The sequence below is a fragment of the Tuber melanosporum genome (genome assembly GCF_000151645.1).
Source record: "Tuber melanosporum whole genome shotgun sequence assembly, scaffold_122, strain Mel28".
Lineage (NCBI taxonomy): Eukaryota > Fungi > Ascomycota > Pezizomycetes > Pezizales > Tuberaceae > Tuber > Tuber melanosporum.
The window spans coordinates 277,771-295,536 of record NW_003298780.1 but is presented as its reverse complement, the minus strand read 5'-3'; the positions used below and the strand labels follow the sequence as shown (position 1 = coordinate 295,536).

Here is a 17,766-nt window from a genome sequence, read left to right as displayed (position 1 = left end):
GGGATGGTGTTTTGACCCCAAACCCCTTGCCTAAAAAGGAAGAAAAAGGTAGGTGGAGGAAAATCGCGGATGAGGAGCTTGATAATAAAAATCTGTGAACACCGTCGTACTTGTATTGGCCCAACTGTCGTAGATACCCCTTCTGGCAAAACAAAATCGCAAGAGGGTTCACTATCCCTCGATTTAATCCGAGAATTCATGGAATTTCTTTTTACAAATTGATAGGCTTACTTGCTGCAGATCAGAAACGACTATTCATTGGGAATGTTCCCGGGCTAGTCTTGGTATCCGAATACAGTACCGGCATAGGAAGGCTAAGAAATCTAAGTAATTTCGATGAATCGGGTTTGAGGGTGTATTGATTGGCATTTTTTCACTTGTGTGAGGGCATATGTGTATGTGGTGTGGTATGGTATACGTAAAGGATTGGATCTTTTTAAGGGGTTTACAGTTTCCCCATTCCCCCATTCCCTCCCTTCTTATTCTCTTCCCATGATTTTTTCTATACATGTTTTGTTCCGGGGGAAAGGTTGGGAATGGAGTATCATAGTGGTAAAAGTGAGGAAGGATAAACAGAAAGAGAGGGCGAAAAACGAAAGAAGTCAAGGAACTCCCAGAGCCCACCAGCGGACTCCCCCTCGACAGGCTATTTCAAAGCTGCCTGGAGGGTTTCGAGAACCTGTAACGGTCAAAGTGTCAATTACTAGTGGATCGGAACCTCTACTCGCTCACTGGCTCGCTCTCTCGACGTCACAGAATGCGGGGTTAGGGGAGAGGGGAGGAGGGGGTTAAAACAAACCTCGAGTTCAACCTTGGCCTCTACAATATCTTGTTCAGTACCGCTTCCGTTGGCAATCCTCTGCGCCTCGGCAATCTGGGCACGTACAGCCTCGGGGCTAAAGTCTTCCAGAGGGAAGGCTTCGACGGCGTTTATACTCAGTTGAGAGTCTGGCTGGACGACTGCGAAGCCACCGGATACTGAATTCCACATAATGCTTTTGTCAATGGGTGGGGGTGGGTTTGTGGGTTTATCGTTGCGGAGGCTCACTAACAGAAGAATTGCTTGCTGCCAGCACCCTCCTCGATGATATCAATTACGCCGGGTCGGAGCTGCTCAATCGATGGGACGTGGTTGGCGAGAATACCCATGTCGCCGGATTCGGCGGGGATGTTGACCTGAATACTATAACGTAGGGTTGTTAGTTAGTTATGTGGAAGTTCATGATGATATACGATCCCTTCAATGCTTATATGATCCCCCAGGGTTGGCCGGGGAATAAGAAAATCTCGGTGGGAAAAACTCACACATCTGAAGCTTTGTAGATAGTCTAAAATGTAGGAACGGAACGAAACTCAGCAACAATATCCATTTCTAAAGTCTGCGAATGTTCTCAAGGAAAGGGAACAACCACCCCACCTGATGAGGGAGCGCCAATGACAGCCGAATCTTATCAGCCGGTCCCGCAGCCTCGGCGTAGTTCCTGCGGGGAGCAAGAAGTGCCCTAGTGGGCTTCACTCTGAGGGCGATCCTACTAACGGCTCTGAAAGAATTCATGTCCCAATTGGCGAAAATGAGGGGCGGTGGTGAAGAGGCGAGAATGGGTGAGTCGACGTAGAGTTTGTTTTGCGATGTAGTGCGATGATGGTGGGTTGGGGTATGGAGTGGACGGCCTCGGTTTCTGGATTATTCTGCCAAGACTTTTTTTGTATGGTACAAATTTGGGGGCGTCCTTTGGCGGGTGTGTCCATTTCTCCTTCTTTTCTTCTCTTTCTTCCTTCCCCATTCAACGATATAATCGTGCGATTACTCTCGCTCTCTTCGACGAATTATCTCCAACTGCTGCTGATATTCTCGATATTCTCAATGGTGAGTTTCAAGGTTTGGGTGGAATATATGAGTTCTCACTGATGGGTTTGTTCGTTTGCTAGGCTACTTCTCTTCGTTCTATCAAGTCACTTGCACCTCTCCTCGACCGCATCTTGGTACAACGTATCAAGGCCGAGGCAAAGACTGCGTCTGGGATTTACCTTCCAGAGTCCACTGTTGAGAAACTCTCTGAGGCCAAGGTCCTTGCTGTCGGCCCTGGAGCAACCAACAAGGAGGGAAAGAGAATCGAGGTATCTGTCAAGCCTGGAGACAGAGTACTGATCCCTCAGGTACATTATACACATCCTACTTCTGCTGCAGTGAAAATTGCCCATTACTGACTAAGGGTGATGTGATAGTACGGTGGAAGCCCGGTCAAGGTTGGAGATGAGGAATACCACCTCTTCAGAGATCATGAGTATGTCATTCGCTTCACCCCATTCAATGAAATTGTTTGGGGCATTTGAGACTGACTTGGGAGTAGATTGCTTGCAAAAATTAACGAATAAATGCACTTGAATCAACTGGCCATACGCTATCCAAACAGAAAGGGGAATGAAGTTCTGGAAAACTGATGTAATTTAGTAACATAATCCCGTTCTATAGGATATGAACTACTATTTAGTTCGTATTCCCATAGAATAAACTGTATAAATTCGGGATCTGTTTTTTTTGCCGAAATGAATCGAGAAAATCTCTACTCAAAATCATTTGTTCTACGGGGATGTCACGAGAGGAAGTTGTTGTTTAGTGCACTTTTTGGCCAATGTTTCCATTGAGTTCCTCTACCCCCATGCGCGGTCTTGGTACCTTTTATATTCGGGCATCTGCCGTCGCCGTTTCACGATAGCGTTTTGTATCAAGATCTAGAGGTGCATTATGACGTCTCATAATAATATACAATTCCTTACCAGGGCAGAGGTTAACTTACTGTAAAGATGTTGATATCCTCGAGAAGGACTACTCCAGGAACACCCAAACAATCCCAATGTCCCGGACAATGGGTGGTAGGAATCCGGACTTTGGGGACCGAGGCCGGAAACCAAAAGTGATATTCCATGATCCCACCCCACCACCCCCTCCGCCAAGTAGGGAAAAAAGTGAGAGAGCCCCACCATGTGGCTTCCCGCCACAACAAACCTTGTCCCCACCAGCCACAGGATACAAAATCCAGGTGTTTCGACTACCAGTATCCCTGACCTGACGTTTCCCTCTATTATAACCCTCGCCAAAACAATCATCACCGTAATCGTGCAGCAATACTCAATTCGCCGTCAACAAACACAACAAAACAATGCCTGGAGCAGCAGCCAACACCGGAAAGTCCGTCCTGAAGCAGGGTGCGAAACGTGATCCCGAACTTTATGTATGAGAATTCTTCTGTTCATTTGAGCCTCACTTCGCCCCCCATCTCTCCGGTTATTAGGTAGCTGGAAACTAACATGGTGATGGGTACAAGATCCTCCTCGCCGTAATGTCCGGTGCTTTTGGACTTGCGGGTTTTTACTTCGGTATGTTTTATCATTTTCCCTACCTACAAGTACTGTGGAATATGAGATGGGGATTTAACGGGTTTATCGAGCGATAGGACGGAAGCCTACCTCGGCAACATCCGAAGAAGGCCGTATCAATGTTGCCAAGGATGGAATGCCATGGCATAATGAGTCGACCGAGACTTCTGCTAGGGATCACTTCAAGTATGATGCTCCTTCCTTCGTTCCTTTTATACTTGGGCTCGTCTGTTGATGTGGGTTGGAATGATTTAGGTATAAGTACCATCCCGGTGGAGACGCCAGGAACCCGCCCAAGGATGCCCCAAGCGCTTTGCACTCTGTTGTCATTCCCAGCGTCAACTTGCCAAAGGTATGCTTCCCTTTTCTAAATTTGGTATGCGGGATAAAAAAAGTTAATTTGGTTCTTAGGAACTTCACGATAAGTACAACAAGTGGGGCAAGGACGGATACTAAACCATTATATCACTCCGGCATGAGCTGCTAGTCCTTGCTAGTGGCGTATTTTTTTTCTCTCTTGTATACCAAAATTGGTGCGTGGGATTGTATAGAGTAGTCGGGGGGGGCTTCTTATTTCCTTGTTTTATTAGTTTCCTCTTGGTTCAATCGGACCGGGGATGGGACCGATCAGTTGAAAATGCCGAGCAGGATTGGGGTGGCTGGCTTTAAATGCATCCCCTGTTTCCAGATAATCTGGCTTGTGTGGTATTTGTGAGAGATAAAGGGTTCTCTCGATAGGCTATGGCATCGCACAAATCATTGGCGTTATGGCTTACCAGAACAGATTGTGGTGATCCATAAAGCATCATTCATAATAATGCGCAGCATCTCGGGGCGTCTCGGAGCGGTACCCCTGAGTGTAGGCTATTCGTCCTCGAGTACTACCTCCAGGGCAATACCACAGATCCAGGCACACATCTTTTGTATCATGCTTGCCTTTAATTACCCCAAACTAGGGTTTCCGGGGACCCGTGTGAGCTGAAGAAATCCTGTTCAGTAGTACAGCTGCTCTGCAAACACAGACCCCGGGAGTCATGGGCCAAAGTTCCCCCCAAGCACGAACTGCACAAACTGCACACTTACATTCGTGTCGTGGGCCCCGGCAGATACATTAGCAATACAACCAGACGCTCATAAAGCTCTAGAAATTTCCCATGGACCGTGACCCCTTGCATGGGATTATGATGTGATATCCCCCCGGGATACTCGACTCTAAGACAGGAGTCCGCTATGCCTACCACTTATACCGTAAGTACTTCTACCAGCGGGGCGGGCGCGCGGCGGCGAGGCACCACTGCACAAACACAGGGCATCAAATTCTGGGCCCCCGTTCGTGAGGGGTCTGGCCAAGGTGCGAGATATGGGGATTAGATGGTGGGGATTGTTTTGTCGAGAGGGGGGGGTTGAATTTCAGTAGCTGGTTGGTGCTCCGATATAATAAATCCACACTCGATGAGGAGAAGTGGGATACTCGATCTTGAGAGATTTGTTGGCGATTACCAGTCCCTCCAGCAACGCTCTTTGTTCTCTTTAGGGAGGTTGGAGGGGGGGGGTGTATGACCTGTGTGTTCAATCCACCGCGTGAGTAGACTTGTGATGTCGACAGAATGGCAGTATCGGTGACCCAAAATCTTACTGTATATCTCGGGCTTTTCCTCTAAAAAAAAAAAGGGAACTAAAATCTCCTTCATCCCGTATAATATATATAGACAATAATAATAATAATATTCTGAACCTGCCCCGAAATAAGAAATGTGCCACTCCATCCAGAAGTGAGGCATCACGCGTTGCAAAAAGAGAAAAGCCAAATTATAGAGTATCATAGACTAAGTACAGTATGACAGTATTTTTAGCACGTCTTCCTAGGGCCGAAGAGAGCCATGGCATGGATGTGTGTAGGGGATGTATGGGGGGGGGGGGCGCTGGATGGAAACTACTTGTATCGTATCATTCTTGGGAGAGGAAGAAGAAAGGCCTATCTTAGAGGCACCATTCGATTTTAGGTCTCGAGTTCCCGTCACCGGGATCGGAGGGGCCCCGTGGGGACTGCGTAGATGTGGTCTTTTTACACCTTCCCTCCCCCCGTTTTCATGCATGGTATGTAGAGAGCCTGACCCCGCGATCCGTTGGGGGTGGGGGGTGGGGGGTGGGGGGTGGGGGATCCAAGCGTATGGTTCAACAGTATGGTATACAAGTATCTATAATGTACGAGTACATAGATGCGCTAGCGGGCGCATCTCAATCCCTAAGATTCTATCGAGTAGTGTGTTTCCAAAGCTATCATAACTTTAATAATTTCGTGCATGTACCGCACACACTTCTCGCTTGGTCAATCGTACTATACCTTCCGACCTGTCCGAAAACTGACTTTTATTATGCTCAGATCTAGCTTCGTTGGTTGGTGTGTGTAGTAAATGGGTACGGTATGTATGATGGCGGGAATTCACAGCTCACGTATCCTATCCCAGATTCACACACACATACCCAGACTCCCCGCAGGCTGGCTGGCTAACCAACCAACCAACCAACCAATAGACAATCTAACCATCCCTCTCTACCCGAGTTTATGATGCTGGGGAAAACGAAACCCCCCACCACCACCACCACTACACCACCGCAAGCACCGCCAAAATTCCCCCGGTATGATACTTCCTTTCCTTCTTCCTTTCTCAATATGATAGGACCAGCCTAACACTCCAGCCACTTTTATTGAGGCGGCACGCGAAGTATCATAAGCCGGTAACTTGCCACACGTACCTCCACGCGTATTATAATCTATCATGTCATACAGTATACCGTAACCGTAAACTAGCCCACACAAAACAACATGCATATGAAGCCATGTCACGTATCATACTACGAAGAAGGACAGAAAAAAGAAGACAAAAACACCCGATATCCATCGATCGAGCATCGGAGCATCCGAGTGATTCCCCATGACTCCCCATGGCAAAGACCACACCACATCACCGATCCAAAGCGTTAAATCCCCACCTAAAACTATTTAACGCACGGACCAAAAACAGCCCCCCCCCACTTTTCTCCACCGTGGTCTTGCCCACCCTACTAGTTAAATGATAGAATGTCCAAAACATCATCATGCGGCGGTACGCTACCGTATGTAACGCGCTCCCGCATCTGCGGCCTGTTCCTGTCCATCCCACCCCACCCTGTATCGTTGTACCGCTCCGTTAATTAGGAACAGAAGGGGCTTGGTTGGAAAGGGGGAAAGGGTGCGGTGCCAGTGGCGCAAGCATGACAGCGGGTGGGAGGGTCTTTTCTTTCTTTCTTTTTTCGCCGCACTTTGTTTTAACTTCGGAGGCGGATATAATAAGGATGGGTTTATGATACTATGTTATCGTTTGATGCTGGTACGTTACCCGCAATTGGAGCGACGTTCGTGGACACAGCCGCTACTGTATTGCGAATCGTCCAGATCCAAGCTGAAAGGCCAAGGTTTGGCGGTGCAATGGAAGTCATTTTCGCAGACTTCAACCCACTATGAGTAATTACTCGAGTAGTAGTGTATATTGCACAGTTATTTAGACAGCTCGGGAGGTTATGATTAGATTATGTGGGTGGCGTTGGTCCTGCGCAATCATATCGGGTGTTCTGCTTCTACTTGTATGTGTTGATGGCTACGTCTCTCGTAGCAAGATTATAGCATCACTATTGCGAAGGAATTACAGAATATATCATGGGGTGCTCTTATCGATCTACCCGCCGATCGAGTTGTACCGAAGTGGCCAGAGCGCACTTCTCGTTAAGGACTCCTTTGATGAGCAACAGGATAACTTATGCCATAAAAAAGATGGAAATATCACTGAATGAATCGATGGACAGACAAACGGACGTCCCGCAGACGGGATTCAGCTCGAGTATCTATGACCACGAGCCGTCATAGATACGGTACTTTCGTGAGAGTAACAAACCCGAAAAAAGACATCCAAAAGGAGTAAGCGAATGCCAATGTCCACATCGAAAAAAAGGGGGGGGGGCAAGGTTCCAATCCAATGTTAATCTCCTGATGCATGGGTAGATTGTTCCAGTCAGAGGAACAAGCCTTCGGATGATTTTCCCGTGCCAGAGGTGTATGCATAACTTATTCCTAAGTTACGATGCTTTCTTGTTTTGTTCTGGAGGGGAATAGAAAACCCAAACTAACCATCGTCGCCAGGAAAGACCAACGATATAGAGAAGGGCCACTCAAAATTTGTTCCACCGGGTCTCTGCTTCCCTGAAAGGGGAAAAAACCCTGCCATGCTGGAAAAGAAAAGGGAAGAAAGGAAAGGGAAAATAAAATAAAAAATTATAAGGTAGCTTAATAGTGGTAAAAGCAGTGCTACCAATGAGTATTTGAACGCCTGTAAACCCAAACCCAAACCCAAACCCGAACCAAGTAACCCAGTAAATCAAATCTATACCCGTGTTGTTGGCTCCTGGCCACCAGTTTTACCTATCTTTTGGCTATCCAAGTGTCTCACCGAGCTCCCATTAGCGGAGAAGCCTCTCTGTAGGACTGACTTTGCTGTAGACTTGAACGCTTCCATTGCTGATTCCCGCATGAGTGGCTCTCGGTCGGCCAGCGAGACCGAGCTGACATTGATCTTGACAAATATCATTGAAAAAAGAAACTGCTCCCCTTGGAGATCATAAAGCGGTAGGTGTCGGTAGCCTTTTTAGAGGTTAGCGCCCTTGAATGCTTAACGGGGTACTTTGAATAGTATCCTACCTTGCTGAAGAGAGAGGAGCTTCGCAGTGTAGGTAGCGATGAGTGTTCGATCACTCGAATCACCGTCATCCGCACTGTACACTGAGAACCTCACAAATATCAACTCTTCGAATTTGGTTGTGACTTTAAAAACCATTTTCTCTCTGAACAAGGGGTGAAAGCCGTCATCTTTCACCACCTTTGTTCGCCTCTTTTGGGGAGCTCCGAGCCCGCTGATACCTTTGGCGTCGCTTGAATCAACACCGATTCCGCCTTCGGCTACCGATTTATCCTTCGCCTTGTCATCCGCGGAAAAAACTTCTACTACCACGAATGGATGAATGCCTTTGTCCTTGTGATCTTTAGGCTTTGGCAATTGCTGCGCGGAAATTATTTCGACAGAAAAGGTTGTAACTTTCTTGTTCTTTGTTAGTGTTGCGGCATTTGCATCGGCAGGTGGGTCGAAAGAAGTCCTGGAACCCCGGAGTTCTTTTGGTTTCAGAACATATCCACCACGATCTTCTTCAGAAGCAAACATGGCCTCGTTGATCTGCAAGCCTAGGTCGTAAGTTTGCCAATTGAGGGCAACCATCTGGACTCCTCGACGCCAGAATCCGATTGGGTCGAAATTCGAGGAGTTGACTCGAAATCCAGATGGGTAAACTCGCATGAGGTACCGAACATTGTGCTTCTCTAATTGAACCTTCTTTTCCGGATCCTTTGCGAATTTCTCGAATTTCTTCTCTTGAAAAGAGAACACATGGTTGGAGGTTTTGCTTTCTGAAGGGGTGCCGTGGTTAGTATTTGTTGGGGAACGTGAAGTGCAAAAAAGGGCTTACCGGGCAGCGCAAAGTTCGAAAACCGCTGTCCTCTAGTATAAACGCCTAAAGAACCTAACTCGTGCGCAATCTTCACAGATTCCTGCCTCCTCTTGACCTTGCTCTCGTCTTGGCCTTCGGACTCACTTGTGGAGCTGCTGGTCTCGCTCGGTATGCCGCTCTTAGGGAGCGGGGGTGAAGAGTTCGGGAGATTATTGGTGCTCCCGGCCCGTTTTTCCGTTGAGCCGAAGTCGTTGTTTGACATTAAGGTGTCTTGCCTAGAGCTGCCTTTGACCTTGACCAAGATCCTATTCCTTAATACGTTTGGGCTTGGTAGAATTAACGTGTTTGTCATGAAAGGCTCTGTAACAAGTGCGTCACCTAGGACGCTACGAAGAATTTTCGCCATCTCAACCTGTTGTTCCAAATCGCAGTGGACTTCTAATGAGAGTATGACGGGGAGGTTTGAAGTAACGAAGGAATACTTTCTGATGGCCGTTATAACGTCCAAAAATAGAATATCGGAGGTGCCGGTGTGACCATGGGTAACGATTGGTCTACCATCATCGCCATCCCAGCAGTCGATCTCAACACATCGGCAGCCACGTTTGAGGACGCGTATATAAGCTTCGATCGATGACTCGCCGGCGACCTGCCTACCTAAGAGATAAGTGTTGTGTGAACTAGATATATAGTATTCATTCAGTGGTCGATCGAAGTTGTTACCCAGTGGCGCGGAGAGCAGTGGGGGATTATAGGATGAAGAGAGAAGAAAATCAGAGAATGCGTCCATTGACATCCGGACGGTTGACCTTTCCCTCCGTGTGGCCTGCTGTTGAGAAGAAGGCGGCCGGGTGAACTTTCGAAAGATTTTGTCAATATACATTGGCTCAGAATCGATGTCTACCTTCTGCTCTTCTTTGAGGAAGGTTCGAAATTCGTCAACAGACATCCCAGCCTTTCTGTCCGTAACAGCATCTCTCCAAATATCGACAATTTCATCCCTTTGCTTTAGTAACCGAACAAATTCACGAAATTCAACAAAATTCAGAAAACCGGATTTGTCCTTGTCGGATTGCTTAAACCTGTCTTTCAAAAACTGTCTTGAGCAGTTGACATGTAGCCTTCGGCACAGCCGTTCCACATCTTCAAACCCTAGCTTCTCGTCGTTTGAATCGGGAGCTTTTGCGGGACCCCGGGACCCCATATAGTTTCTCCAATGAGCGTCAACAAAGTTCTCACCGGGCATTGATAAACCGGCCATCATTTCGGTCCTGTACTGCATTACTATATCCAACGTAGCTGTCCAGAGTTCCAGTGTTTCAATGGTAGGCGCAATGACGTGAAGTGTTTTGAGCTTCCCAGTCTCCGGCTCCGCATATATTATAGTGGCCCATCTGTCCTCCACCTCCGATGAAACCTGGAATTCCTCTCGATAGTTTCGTGCATCCGCTCCCAGCCTAATCTCCTTAATATCGTCGATATAAAATCTGGAAGATTGCTTCGTAGCATCCCAGGTTACTCGGGTGGCGGTGGGATCTAGGGAAAAAATTCGTTGGGTCTTCTTCTTTCTCGTAACCCTAGTCATTGCCGTTCCATCCTTCAATACATCGGGTATCATGACCCCAATGGCCCCGATTGACTCATCTGGGTGGGAAGCTTCCACACTAGTACTCGTTCTCGCTCCGTCTTCTTCTCCCTCAATAGCTTGTTCGTGATCTTCGTCCTCGAAAGGCTCGTCCTTCTTTTGTATGCCGAGACGCCCGGTTTCTCCGCCATTGAAGCTGTCACTTCGAAGCCGCGCAAGAACTGGCCCACTTCGCTCCTCTGAATCTTTTGGGGTGGAGGATGATGCCCTCCTCCGTAGTTTATTCGAAACTCTTCTGATTAAGCTTGTTTTTGAGCGTGGTTGAGTTGGTGTTTTGGGAGGATCGGTAGTATGAATACTCGAGGGTGCAGTAGAGGGGGTGGTTATGGTAGGAGATAAATTGGAATGGGCGAGATCCGACGAGGAGGAGATATGCTTTGATCTGCCGGTAGGCCATGTCTTCAGGGACCAGAAAGCCATTCCTGCTTGAAAATCGTTGTTTAGAGTGGGAGAAGGAGTGGTAGGAGAAGAAAACAACGATGGCACTGAATTTATTGAGTGTCGGTAGGACAGCGGTTCGCTAGAGGAAGGACTGGCGGTAAGCTGAGCTTGGAGTATATTATTAGACTGGACATTAAAACACTGAGGTTGAATGTGAAGGTCCGTCGGACGGTGTCGAGGAGGTGATGCTTTGGCCATGGCGAGGACGAGGTGCGACTGTACAAGAGAAATGTATGATATGATATGATAGGTTCTAGAACTACCAACAACTAGGAGGCAGGTCTCTCTGACGGGTCTCGGAGGGAGAACAGGAAGTGGAAATAGTATTTCTACAAGGTCTCTCTGACAGCAAGCCCCAACGAGAGCATTCCCCGAGTTGGCGGGGTGAAGGTGGTCTGAGAGCTCGACAATCGATAGAGGAAGTGTGTGACCGAACTCGCGACCTGTGTGGCCATTGTTCTGAAATCAGCTGAAGAGGTCCCACGTGTACGCCGAATGATCCGAAAGGATGGAGACGCAGCGGATAGAGGAGATCTTACAATAGTTTGAAGTGAAAAATATGAAATGAAGTAAAAATATGACGCGAAGGCTGTCTAAAGGGCACCGGATTCTTTACCTCCGTAGAAGCGTGTATCATAAATAGGGAGAGCTATGGTTATCCGGTCGAGAAACTAACAGCCAACGAGAGGCCTAGCGCGAAGAAAACAATACCGTACCAGTACAAATTTTTTTCTTTTGTTTACCTTTGTTTGGTGTCTCTTTCCGGAACTTTCGTCAGGTTGAACGTTTCGAACGGTGCAATGTACAACGTAGTAAAGAAAAAAAAGAAGGAAAAGTGGGTGACAGGAAGAGAGGAGGAATAAATATATTATTATTATAATTGTCCAGTTCATAGACCCCTCTCGTTTGCTTCAGCTGACGGTGCCTGGTCTTGGATTTTAATGATATGTATGGTAATGAAGAGGGGTTCCCTCTGGGCACCCACCCACTGGTGCGATGATCGCAACTGGATGAAGACATGGAGCCGATGTCTACCGATTGACAAGCTTACTCCTGTAGTCAGTCACTTCAGGGCTCGGTGGGGTGCCTGTGTAAGCCAGCGAGGTCTGCAGCATCTCAGCATGCCCTATGGCTCTTACGGGGTTCAAGATGACAATAGATCCTGGGGTGTTGGTTGGGGGCGGTGTGGGCTCTGTAAGAAGTAACTCCCAGCGGTACCGGTACCTTGAGGGTATGCTGGTAATGTACTCAAGTATGATATGATAATTGCTACCTATCTGTCGGATCCGGTGTCTTCAAGCAACAGAAAAATAAAATTTAATATAATAAATATTATAAGAATAAAATTGAGGTTAGGGTTGTCGCCAAATCGGTGATCCGTTCACACTTAAAAAAAAATAAAAAAATAAAAATACAGGGCGGTCATCCCGTACGCGGCGCCATGGCTGGACGGTTAGACTGGTCTCGGTATCCAGTAAACGTATTTATGCGTTGCCTTGAGCCTTGTAGAGGAACACATCACTACCGGTATCTTAAACCAAAGTTTACCTGACTTGCCCCTCCATCTCTTAATTTGGTCTAGCTTACCGGCAGTGCGTCACAACTCGCATGCCCTCTTCTGTGTTGCAACCGCTGCCCCTTCAAGAAAGTCTCAAGACTGAACTGCTTGCTGTCTCCATCGTCCTCTAGAAACCCCACTCTCACTCTCATCATCATCACCATCATCATCTACTCATCTAACCAGGCATCCATCATTTCCCCGTCATGGTAATTATTCTCCTTTCACTGCCTATGAGTACCATTCTGCTTCTCTGTTGAGATGGCTACTGGTAGCGCCCTTACTGCGGGGTGTTATTCGCTGCTGACAATCATAGACATCAATCGGTACGGGTTATGATTTATCCAACTCCGTCTTTAGCCCCGATGGAAGAAATTTTCAAGTTAGTACAACTCTATCTCGCTCCACTGAATCCCTAACTGAAGCTCCTTACTTACTTCAGTGGGGTTACTTCAGGTAGAATATGCCACAAAAGCTGTGGAAAACGGTGGAACAGCTATTGGAATCCGTTGCAAAGATGGTGTCGTCCTGGCTGTCGAGAAATTAATCGGGAGCAAATTGTTGGTTCTAGGAAGCAACAAGAGGATCGCTAGTGTTGATAGCCATATCGGGATTGTGAGACCTCCCCTTTCCATCAATCGCCTTCCCCGTTGCCAGCGCCTCGAACCTCCCCCCCAATTGAAATTAACGAATGAAACCCTGTAGGCTTGTTCTGGTCTTATTCCGGATGCTCGTCATTTTACCTCTCGTGCCCGCAGCGAAGCATCCAACTGGCGCAAGCTTTACCGTAGTCCGATCCCGATCTCTAGCATGGCAGACGCAATGGGTGGTTATGCCCAAGCATATACTCTTTACTCTAGTGTGAGACCGTTTGGTGTCACTGCAATCATTGGTGGTATGGATGAAGCTGGGGGGCCAGGATTGTGGATGGTAGAGCCGAGCGGTGTTGGCTGGGTACGAGGAATTTCCCTGTTTAAGCCTACTTCGGATCCTTGGGTTTCTAAATGACGCCCAGGGCCACACCAACCTCAACACTAACATCTATTCAAACACAGGGCTACTTTGGAGCCGCAACCGGTCGAGGCCGTCAAGCTGCTAAGGCTGAGTTGGAGAAGTTGCCCCTTCCCAACATCACTGTTGAGGAAGCTGTTAGACAGGCTGCTAGAATCATCTACTTTGCTCACGACGATAACTCAAAAGACAAGGATTTCGAGTTGGAGATGACATGGGTTAGACTCGAGAAGGGCTCTGCCGAGGACGCCGCCGTCAAAGGATGGGGAAAACATGAGGAGGTCCCAAAGGAGCTAGTTGCCGAGGCTGAGAGATTGGCTAAAGAGAGCATGGAGGGAGGCGGGGATGAGGAGATGGAGGAGTAGGGTAGGATACATTGCGTCTCGCATACTTCTACCAAAGACCCTTTAGAGTAAAAAACTGGCGATGCTAGCCCAACCAAAATTCGGATGTTTTCCGGCAATTGAGAAGTGATTGTCAATCCGGGATCGAACCAGCTTACCGGGGGAGGGGGGGTCTGGGGAGAGCACACGGGTTTTTGTTTTTGTCTTGTTTTTGTCAAATTTTCGACTATTTAAGGGTACAGCTTCTATATAGAACCACTAGGTTATGACATAAGACCCCAAGGAAGAGAACTGGCCCGACCCTGGATTATATGCGAGCAGTAGATGCAGACCAGTTACAACACAAAACCGGAAGATCACAAAGAAGGGGCCGGAAGTTTACCGGAAACTGGTATACGGTAGATCACAGTGTGCTATAAGGTACTATAGAAAAAAAAAATTAGGTTACCGGTATTGTAGTAAGAAGCCATGCTTCAGATGCCCCATATTCTATAGCTTCCGTCTCCTATCAGTCAGGGTATTGTCTGTCAATCAACATCCATTCTCCTCCTCTCTCGCATCTCCTTCCTCCTTTGGTTTTTAACCAGATCCCTGAATTGGGTTTCTAGAACCTTAATAATCCTAGCCAAATCATCCCTGGTGATAGCCAACAGGTCCGCTCCAGCTTGTAGAAGAGTCTGTTGCTCAACAGGCAACTCCGTCGGGATTGAATGCCAAAGGTACTGACCTCCCGGTCTGGTTACGAGCTCTCCTCGCTGTGGTTGTGGTTGTGGTGACGAGTAATTATCCCCCTCCCCCTGCTGCTGCTGCTCTTCGTCCTCTTCCCCCTCCTCTTCTTCTGGCTGCTGCTGGGCGGGGTATATCTCGAATTGAGAATTTAGCTCTCGCAGCCTTTCATCCGTAAGGTCATGTTGTGCCGGTTTATCTGCGGGAGCCCCACTCCGGGGCCCATCGTAGGCTTGGTGGACTCCAGCTCTCTCAGCCGCCGCGCGGCCAGTAGGGAATAAATCAATTATCTGTTTAGTAACTGATTTGATTGCAATGGATGAGTGGTTAGTCCAAGACATGCAAATGTATGTGAGCCTGCCCTGCAAGAACTAATGCATCGAATGTCAAATAGAAAAAAGAAGTAAACTTAAACTTGAAAAGACAAAAAAAAAGGAAAGAAAAGAGGAACTACCCCGTGCCAAGCTTGTGGTTGGCTGTTGCCCCCGGATTTTTTGGCGAGGGGATTAAAGGAGATATGGATAACGCAAGTTCAAGAAAAAAAAGAAAAAAAGAAAGCAATAAAATAATGACGTACGGGGTGTATTAGAGTCATCTGCCCAATTCTTTTCGAACCAATCCATATATCTATCCAATTCCTCTCCGGTCATGTCGAATACGTCCTTCTCCTCCACATCGACTTCCAAGTCTTTCCCTCCCACTCCCCTCCCTCTTTCCCCTCCTTCACTTCCTGGTGTGACGTTCCCGCTGAGAAGTCCTCGATGCTCAGCGTTACTAGTTCGCAGGTACCCATCCCATGCTCTCCATTTCAACCCTGTAGCTGCCGGCTCGACTGCAGATTTAGGCGTACGTTTTACCCCATCGAGGCCGTATAATAGCTTTGTCGATATTATCAGGAGGGCCATTAAACGGGCTTCGGGCCAATTGGTGACTCGCCCGCGGTACCTGAGGCCGTTCCACATGAATGGGAGAGAGATCAGGTTTGCGAGGCGTTTGAAACCGTAGTATATTTCCACTTCAACATTATACCGTATTAGGATTTCCTTGATTCATCATTCATGCAGGATGTTTTTTGGGGAAAAGTAAACGTACGAGGAAGACCTAGCGCTTTCATAAACCCGAATACAAGTAGGGTGATGTTTAATGGAGGAAATGCCATTCCAAAAGTGACCTGATACATAATCACCAGTCCTTGAACTGTTGAATGAAGTAATCCTAGCGTCGGACGAACCTGTCCACTCACTCACGTCAGCCCCCGCTCGTTTGCCCACTCAGAATGGGGGAGGGAGACACCCCTGTAAGGGAGAGAGGGAGGAGACAACAAACTCTTGGGTCCAAGGCAACGTAATACTCTGCATCAAGCCTTTGCTTCATTTCACTGGGAATCTCGTTTATAGCTCTCAAGTAGACAATACCCTGCTCCTCGACCCACCGGTGAATATCCCCCAGCGATACCGCAACACCAAGCACAATCAACCCTAGATAGCAAATCCCCACAGATCCAACCAACTTTGGCCTATCCGCAGCTCTCGGTACCCTCCTCTTCCTCCTCCTCCGTTGTGTACCCTGTGAATTCCTGCTCTGAGCCGTAGACTGCGAGTCGTCACTCGTGTACAAGTACGAAGACTGAGAAGAATATCCCGCCGATGAAGACCCAACGTCACCCGATCCGTCCAGGTTTCTACCATCATCACCATCATCATATTCGTCACCACCATCATACCTATCCCTACTTTTCGTTGGATCATCTGCGGTCGTAGGAACTGTAGTGGAGACTTTTTGTAGTTGGAGAGCCCACAAATCCCGGACAACGATCTACCGGTAGGTCTGGTCAGCCCTACCCGTTTGTTTTGTTTTGTTGCTGCTGCTCCTGTTGATAGAAGGGGAGGGGGGGGGAAGGAAGGAAAAAAAAGTAGCAAAAGTGGCCGCAGAAAGAAAAATACCTCGAGTTCTCTCGGGAAGCGCTTCTCAGACACTAGCCAGTGAACTTGTTTCCTGAGGATTAATTGATAGCATTGAAGGAATAACTCAAAGCCCTTTCGACCACGGAGCACTACAATACAGTTTTTTTTGTCAACATCCCTATAAGTTACCAACCAACCAGCGGACAGATCGACCCGGCTAGTGGGAATGAGAGGAGCAGTCTCTTTAGACCATGACAATTCATCATACCTTTTCCCTTTTTTTCCCTTTCCTGCGTCGCTTCGGCAGCTCTGGATCCCTGCGTGCCAAAGCCTTCGTCGTCCGCAGCTACTTCGAGCTCTCCCTAAGTTAATCCCTATTAGCTACCCATAACACCCCCCATATCTATCACAAAAGCCATACCTCTCTTAGATGCCCATTCTTGCAAAACCACTGCCCATCGTCCAGGTAAAAGAGCGTTTGCTTGCACCCATCGACACCACAACGTGAAAGGCGTCTGTACTCCATTTCCAATCCAAACCAATCCAACAGCACCTTTTCACAAAAAAGTCGGATTGGAGCTAGGAGCGGCCAAGTTAGCCGAGAGGGAAAGGGGACCCCAAAATCGCCACACCTTAAGCAAATAGCGGAAGGTAATCAGGCAGCCCCTCCTAAGGGCGAGTGCAACCTTCACAAAAGATTAATTTATTTATAATAAAATAAATTTATCCTAGCAACACCGATCTAAGCTAGCTTTCACCAGCTGGGGCAAACAAACAACAAATTGGAACAGAGCAAGACGAAACAAATGTTCGCAAAGCCAATTTCGGGGGGAGGGGTTCTCTTCTTTTCTCTTACGAACTAGCAATGACGTCCCGACCTAGGAATCCCGACCTAGGAATCTACGAGTACGAGTACCGGTACGCACTCGTGCCTTCCCCTCCCTTCTTTCCCTTCCCAGATGGCAGCCCACACCACAACTTGACATTTGTGGGGCTACAACGATTGAGCCTCAACTTCCCCTCCCCTACCCCCGCCCCCCTGCTCCCTACTCCCTCCACTCCAGCGCATGTTATGCAGATTCTCAGCTTGTTCCATCCCTTTTGTGAAAGATGTTTTTTTTAGAACCTACACTTGGGCTTTTTTTGCTGAGACGAGAAAAACAAATTTCTTATAATGTGTTAACCAGAAAAAATAATATCAAGTAAATCAAGAGGATGCAATTCACA

General features: G+C 47.7%; 6 protein-coding genes; 3 read left to right on the top strand and 3 right to left on the bottom strand.

The window, feature by feature from the left end:
- Window positions 1-400: 400 nt before the first annotated feature.
- Window positions 401-1,639, bottom strand: GSTUM_00002166001 (uncharacterized protein). XM_002835994.2 has 5 exons: window positions 1,418-1,639; window positions 1,306-1,328; window positions 1,053-1,183; window positions 800-978; window positions 401-679 (listed from the first exon to the last, which is right to left on the bottom strand). Exons 1-5 carry the CDS (start codon window positions 1,553-1,555, stop codon window positions 647-649), a joined length of 504 nt encoding a protein of 167 aa, XP_002836040.1. The 5' UTR covers window positions 1,556-1,639; the 3' UTR covers window positions 401-646.
- Window positions 1,640-2,574, top strand: GSTUM_00002165001 (uncharacterized protein; the record flags this gene model as incomplete). XM_002835993.2 has 4 exons in its annotated part: window positions 1,640-1,867; window positions 1,930-2,157; window positions 2,227-2,285; window positions 2,352-2,574. 4 exons carry the CDS (start codon window positions 1,640-1,642, stop codon window positions 2,374-2,376), a joined length of 540 nt encoding a protein of 179 aa, XP_002836039.1. The 3' UTR covers window positions 2,377-2,574.
- Window positions 2,575-3,082: 508 nt separating this feature from the next.
- Window positions 3,083-4,141, top strand: GSTUM_00002163001 (uncharacterized protein). XM_002835992.2 has 5 exons: window positions 3,083-3,233; window positions 3,327-3,378; window positions 3,456-3,564; window positions 3,634-3,730; window positions 3,790-4,141. Exons 1-5 carry the CDS (start codon window positions 3,162-3,164, stop codon window positions 3,832-3,834), a joined length of 375 nt encoding a protein of 124 aa, XP_002836038.1. The 5' UTR covers window positions 3,083-3,161; the 3' UTR covers window positions 3,835-4,141.
- A 3,100-nt stretch (window positions 4,142-7,241) lies between these two features.
- Window positions 7,242-11,788, bottom strand: GSTUM_00002161001 (uncharacterized protein). XM_002835991.2 has 7 exons: window positions 11,536-11,788; window positions 9,230-11,439; window positions 9,055-9,202; window positions 8,906-8,923; window positions 8,679-8,828; window positions 8,111-8,647; window positions 7,242-8,053 (listed from the first exon to the last, which is right to left on the bottom strand). The coding sequence occupies exons 2-7, from the start codon at window positions 11,192-11,194 to the stop codon at window positions 7,797-7,799; spliced, it is 3,075 nt and encodes a 1,024-aa protein (XP_002836037.1). The 5' UTR covers window positions 11,195-11,439; window positions 11,536-11,788; the 3' UTR covers window positions 7,242-7,796.
- An 816-nt stretch (window positions 11,789-12,604) lies between these two features.
- Window positions 12,605-14,185, top strand: GSTUM_00002160001 (uncharacterized protein; the record flags this gene model as incomplete). XM_002835990.2 has 6 exons in its annotated part: window positions 12,605-12,644; window positions 12,741-12,763; window positions 12,871-12,936; window positions 13,011-13,169; window positions 13,260-13,508; window positions 13,610-14,185. The coding sequence occupies 6 exons, from the start codon at window positions 12,605-12,607 to the stop codon at window positions 13,928-13,930; spliced, it is 858 nt and encodes a 285-aa protein (XP_002836036.1). The 3' UTR covers window positions 13,931-14,185.
- Window positions 14,186-14,332: 147 nt separating this feature from the next.
- Window positions 14,333-17,065, bottom strand: GSTUM_00002159001 (uncharacterized protein; the record flags this gene model as incomplete). XM_002835989.2 has 7 exons in its annotated part: window positions 14,333-14,936; window positions 15,213-15,650; window positions 15,728-15,866; window positions 15,929-16,450; window positions 16,579-16,688; window positions 16,808-16,901; window positions 16,961-17,065. The coding sequence occupies 7 exons, from the start codon at window positions 17,063-17,065 to the stop codon at window positions 14,437-14,439; spliced, it is 1,908 nt and encodes a 635-aa protein (XP_002836035.1). The 3' UTR covers window positions 14,333-14,436.
- Between the last annotated feature and the right edge of the window lie 701 nt (window positions 17,066-17,766).

Coding starts and splice junctions, on each gene's coding strand:
- GSTUM_00002166001 (XM_002835994.2), bottom strand. CDS start 1,555: ATGAATTCTTTCAGAGCCGTTAGTAGGATCGCCCTCAGAGTGAAGCCC. Junction 1,329..1,417: donor CATTGGCGCTCCCTCATCAG/GTGGGGTGGTTG, acceptor CCTACATTTTAG/ACTATCTACAAAGCTTCAGA. Junction 680..799: donor AGGCCAAGGTTGAACTCGAG/GTTTGTTTTAAC, acceptor TGACCGTTACAG/GTTCTCGAAACCCTCCAGGC.
- GSTUM_00002163001 (XM_002835992.2), top strand. CDS start 3,162: ATGCCTGGAGCAGCAGCCAACACCGGAAAGTCCGTCCTGAAGCAGGGT. Junction 3,565..3,633: donor TCTGCTAGGGATCACTTCAA/GTATGATGCTCC, acceptor GGAATGATTTAG/GTATAAGTACCATCCCGGTG. Junction 3,731..3,789: donor CCAGCGTCAACTTGCCAAAG/GTATGCTTCCCT, acceptor TTTGGTTCTTAG/GAACTTCACGATAAGTACAA.
- GSTUM_00002161001 (XM_002835991.2), bottom strand. CDS start 11,194: ATGGCCAAAGCATCACCTCCTCGACACCGTCCGACGGACCTTCACATT. Junction 9,203..9,229: donor TAATTCTACCAAGCCCAAAC/GTATTAAGGAAT, acceptor ATCTTGGTCAAG/GTCAAAGGCAGCTCTAGGCA. Junction 8,648..8,678: donor GGCGTCGAGGAGTCCAGATG/GTTGCCCTCAAT, acceptor CTTACGACCTAG/GCTTGCAGATCAACGAGGCC.